Consider the following 2,555-nt stretch of genomic DNA (forward strand, 5'->3'; position numbering starts at 1 on the left):
TGTAAAAACATCGGTGGACAAAACAGCTCACTAGCTGGCTATCGCAGTGTAAACAACCTGTCAATCCAATGTGTCAAATTTTACCTGGGTCCACGAATTTCAATGAGCTGGACGTTACACGCTTTTATTATTGATTATTCTATAATTTGAATGTCTTAATGAAACTTTGCAAAAATCTTGGTCGTTCACGAGAGGGATACCAAAGTACATTTCACGTTTTTGGGACATGATTAAGCGGTCGTTGGTCGGGTTAGCGGGGTGGTCGTTTAGAAGGGGTAATTTATCGTTGGAAAACGTCGGTGAACGCGAAACTTGGTCGCATACAGGGAGTGGTCGTTCTTGAGAGTGGTCGTAAATAGGGGGACCACTGTATACTGTATACAGATTATTATACGAAAAACTGTGACATTCGTTAACGTTATTGCTTGTTCAGTAATCACCAAATCACAACACGTGATCTTGGTACTAGGAGTAGCCATATTGTTTGTTATATCAGCCATAGCTATTCAAACTGATTCGGTATCATTCAGAGTACTTCCAGTCAAATAAAACCGGTCACGTGTTGAAGTATAATGAATCGTTTTAGAATCTTTAGATATGAAAAGATGTATTTCATCAGAACAATCCTTTAGACAAATATCCTTAGGCTAGTAGACAATGTTGTCAGGCATACATGTCAGTAAAAATTGCTGGAGTTAACTTACCAATAACGGTAATGTCATCACATTATAACGGTTGTAATTATATCTATGTTACATCATTTAAGGTGATATTCGTTGCCAGCTAAGGTAACGTTTGTGTTGTCACTTACATAAATGTATGAACGATTTTTAATAATTTGGGGCGACAGATACACATACTCACATACAAACACTGAGAGACAGACATAAAGAGGGAGAGAGACGTGGAACCACAGGCGACTGGTTCGGGTCTATTCCGGCCAGTATGCTGGGATAAGCATTATATCCCAACATGTATAATGTTAGGTACATACTTTGAATATCTATTTGATATGTAGAATATAATAAACATGAAGAAGACTTCTATCGTTTCTGGTGATGTTACGGGATTTACGTATTGCTAAAGCAATACTTGTCCCCTACTGTCCCCAGTTAAGAATTACACTAAAATGATTAATAAAGATAGTGACATTTAATGATGCTTTGGGAAAATGAAAAGTATACAACCTATTCTAAGATAATAATAAAAGCAATTTGCAAGCACTGACGAGATTTTCAAAAAATAGCAGCGGTGACCTTGACTCAAAAATCCTTAATCTCAAAACTCCTCTGATATATTATGGTCCTTTGTAATTGTGTAAAGTTTGATCGAAAAACCCAACGGGGAAGCCGCTGGAACGCTGACCAGGATATTCTTAAATAAGTAACAATGACCTTGACCTTGATCCAATAACTCTTGACTCTGAGATAATTGCTATTCTAAATTCTGACGCGAATCGTTTGCAACGTGTGTTTTCATTTGATACGGTAAATGTTCTAATCTACGATAGCACCATGATCAATCGTGCTAAGCTCCGCGAATCGCGCTCAAGGAACGCCCATCGTGCTTACGCCACACCGCTCATGTGGGTTTATGTTGCGTCCAATTTTGTTGCTCATTAGTGTATTCATATAAAATATACATTGTTGTACATTGTGCAACTTGTACATTCCTATGACGTCACATTGTTTACAGATGACGCATTGTGTCTGCACTGCCTGACAAGATGGCTGATTTCAATTGATCAGTTATGGTAAAACAACGTCAATCAATATCAGATGTAAATGTAGTTTTAAGAAAAAACGGCATGTTCCGCAAAAGACTAACGTTGTCAGTGCATTCGTGATCGCGGCTTAGATCGACTGTCTTGGTAACGACGAGGACGGTGGTTTTTAATTTTTTAAATTACGACCAACTGCATTCGTCTATCGACGTTTGTTCGTGTCTATATGCCGATTTCGGTATTTAAAACACGGAAGAGTTCCAATAATAAAGCATCTACATTTAATACTTGCTCTATAAATCTTCCTAGAACACCCGACTACCAAAAATCAATACTTGTGAAACAGATACAAGCTTGAAGGTGATTGCACGACAACAACAAAAAGTGCTGTACATTCTTACGAAAATGACAAACATCGTCAAAATTATGGGCCCGAATCACTCACCTGCAATGCAGTGATCTATTCTTATATGGATCCAGCATTTATTTGAAAGCATGCTACAGGGCCATTATAATGTCTCTCGGCACTTTGGCTATTCAGAAGTCATTTATAAAATTAAGCATACTTGACCAACGTGACCTTGAATGTGAGTCAGGGTCATACATTTGAACAAACTTGGTAGCCCTTTACCCCAGCATGCCACAGACCTAATATCAACTCCCAAGGACTCTTGGTTATTGAGAAGTCGTTTAAAGATTTTAGCCTTTTTGACTCATGTGACCTTGAATGAAGGTCAATGTCATTCATTTGAACACACTTGGGAGCCATTCACTCCAGCATGCTACAGGTCAAATATCAACTCCCTTGGACGCTTGGTTATTGAGCAAATGT

General features: G+C 38.4%; 1 protein-coding gene across 1 annotated transcript in view; it reads left to right on the forward strand.

Annotated features, from left to right (window-relative positions):
• The first annotated feature begins 1,514 nt into the window (after positions 1–1,514).
• LOC117337799 overlaps positions 1,515–2,555 on the forward strand; it is a 20,969-nt gene continuing 19,928 nt past the window's right edge. The window contains exon 1 of the mRNA XM_033898918.1: positions 1,515–1,585. Coding sequence (XP_033754809.1) covers positions 1,515–1,585 — 71 coding nt within the window. The remainder of the gene's footprint in view (positions 1,586–2,555) is intronic.

Source organism: Pecten maximus, chromosome 11 (assembly GCF_902652985.1).
Source record: "Pecten maximus chromosome 11, xPecMax1.1, whole genome shotgun sequence".
In the NCBI taxonomy this organism is placed as follows: domain Eukaryota; kingdom Metazoa; phylum Mollusca; class Bivalvia; order Pectinida; family Pectinidae; genus Pecten; species Pecten maximus.